This window comes from Nicotiana tomentosiformis, chromosome 9 (genome assembly GCF_000390325.3).
Source record: "Nicotiana tomentosiformis chromosome 9, ASM39032v3, whole genome shotgun sequence".
Classification (NCBI taxonomy): domain Eukaryota; kingdom Viridiplantae; phylum Streptophyta; class Magnoliopsida; order Solanales; family Solanaceae; genus Nicotiana; species Nicotiana tomentosiformis.
The window spans coordinates 99,324,353-99,326,644 of record NC_090820.1 but is presented as its reverse complement, the minus strand read 5'-3'; the positions used below and the strand labels follow the sequence as shown (position 1 = coordinate 99,326,644).

The 2,292-nt window shown below is 28.6% G+C and overlaps 1 protein-coding gene across 1 annotated transcript; it reads right to left on the bottom strand.

Annotated features, from left to right (window-relative positions):
- Positions 1–942: 942 nt before the first annotated feature.
- LOC104094737 (protein S40-6-like) lies at positions 943–1,389 on the bottom strand. The gene has a single exon (XM_009600716.4). The coding sequence runs from the start codon at positions 1,387–1,389 to the stop codon at positions 943–945; it is 447 nt and encodes a 148-aa protein (XP_009599011.1).
- Between the last annotated feature and the right edge of the window lie 903 nt (positions 1,390–2,292).

Here is a 2,292-nt window from a genome sequence, read left to right as displayed (position 1 = left end):
AGAGTAATAAAGTTTCATATGTAGTATAGGAAGGTAAAATCCAAAATCTCAACAGTGACTAACTTAGATTGAAGAATCATACAACATTAATAATCAATACTGCCCGAATAATTTTAGGGAAAATGGTCAAATATACCCCTCTAATTTCATATATTGTCTACATTTAACTTTCGTTATACTATCAGGCCAAATTTATCTCTACCATTATATCGGATCAAATTTACCCCTACAATCAGCAAACTTTTAAAAATACCCCATTGATCTGTTATAATTAATCCAAAATCTCCCAAATTCTTTTTATTTAAATTACTTGTTGTTCTTTTTGCTCCATTATTTTTAAAAATTATTATTGGCGTGAATGTTAAAGTTACTAGACTATACAAATTATTTATATATTTTTTAATTACCAATGCACCCATTTCTCTTCTTGTAATAAATAAAATTGATTTAGAATTTTATTTATTTTTCAATCATATAAAAACCATATACAATTTAGGATATTTCTTTGATGGATGATCGGGTCTTAGAATCCTCATGAAAGTGTAAACACATGTATACAATTTCTATTTTGCTTTCTATATATAGATATGAATGTTATATCTAAACTCATAATTTTAATAGTTTAATAAGCTCAATGCAAGTTTGAACCCATTAAGTTAAAATTCGGAATCCACCTTTGAGCAGGTACACAGTAATATAGTTGAGATACCAACAAACTAATCCAAACATCACTTTCTTAAAAATAAGAAAAGCATGGAACCTAATGTAACATCCCAGACTTTAGAAAGGGTCTTACATCGGCAAAACACAAGAGAGATGCTGGATATATAAGTTAATAAATCTTAAACACTAGTGACGCATTTTAAACTCGTGGATGCCTATGCCCAGAGCAGACAATATCACTACCGGACCTGCGCTGTTACACCTAATATATTGTTTGATTTATTCCAAGAAACCAGTTTTGGTTAAAATGGCATTCCTCAATTTGCTAAGATCTCTTCCCTTAAGTGTCCTCCCAACACCTTCACACATAGAAAAAGGAGCAATTTGACTTCTTGCAACTCTTCTAGCTATATATTCATGTGGTGGTACCATTCCATCACCAAAATCATAATCACAATCTTCATCTTCTACAACAATATTTTCAACATTTTCATCACTATCCCATGAACCATTTTTCAAGAATCTACTTGATTTTTTCTTGTTATAAATTTTTGACCAATCAGGAATATTAACTGGAGTTGATGATTGCTGGTGCATTGGTGTAATTTTAGCTCTTGGAATCACCTTTGGAGCAGTGGCTAATTTCCTCTTCATTACTGAACCTGAATAACCTTTTCTTTCCTTCACATTAATAGCCCATATATCTTCTTCTTGAAAATCTTCCATTGTTTTTTCCTCTGTTTTGTATTGCTCTGTAGCCACCAGAAAACTATCATCAGTTAAAATTTTCAAATTTCAAGAAGAAGAATTAACTCAAATAGCCGCCTACCCAATCGCTTAAACTAAAAATAGTATGTGAAGGTATAATATATGCATAGTTCATGTATTATGTGTGTATAATAGTGTATAATATATAATCTTTGTGTATGTCTAAAAAAATAAATAGTAAATATGACCAGCTATTTGTGTAAAGATCTTTTCATATATGAAAAAGGTTAAATTTTGTTTAATGAGTTTAAATTCTATTAGCATTTGATATAAAAATATCTATACATAAAGATTATTCATAAGGTAATAATGATAAATCACTATAATAGGCTTTAATTGATAATTTAATTAAAAATGAATAAGTTTAAGTTTTATGCATTAACGTAAAAATATTAATACAATCAAGTTATTTATAGGATAATTATTGATAAATTGCTATAATATTAATTGATACAACAACAAAAATCCAGTAGAATCTCATAAGTGAGGAGTCTTGAAATGGGAATATATATGCAAACCTTACCCTTATATGAGAATATAAAAATGTTGTTTTCGAGAGATCATCAGTTCAAGAAGAATGAAAAGAAACAATAGAAACAAGTAATATCTACAAATAGAGCCAGAAAAAGACAGAAAAAGGTAGTAACAACAATCTCAAAGCCAGAAAAATAATAATACGCATTGATAATCTGATAAAAAAATAACTAACCTGTTATAATATGCTAAATTATACTGATACTATAAAAAAAAATTATCCAGTCAGGTATATAGCTTTGATCCTTTTGGAATACCAAGAAGCAGCAGCTAACAACCCTTCCAAATATTTATAGGTATAAATCCTATTTCTTTTTCTGATGAAAA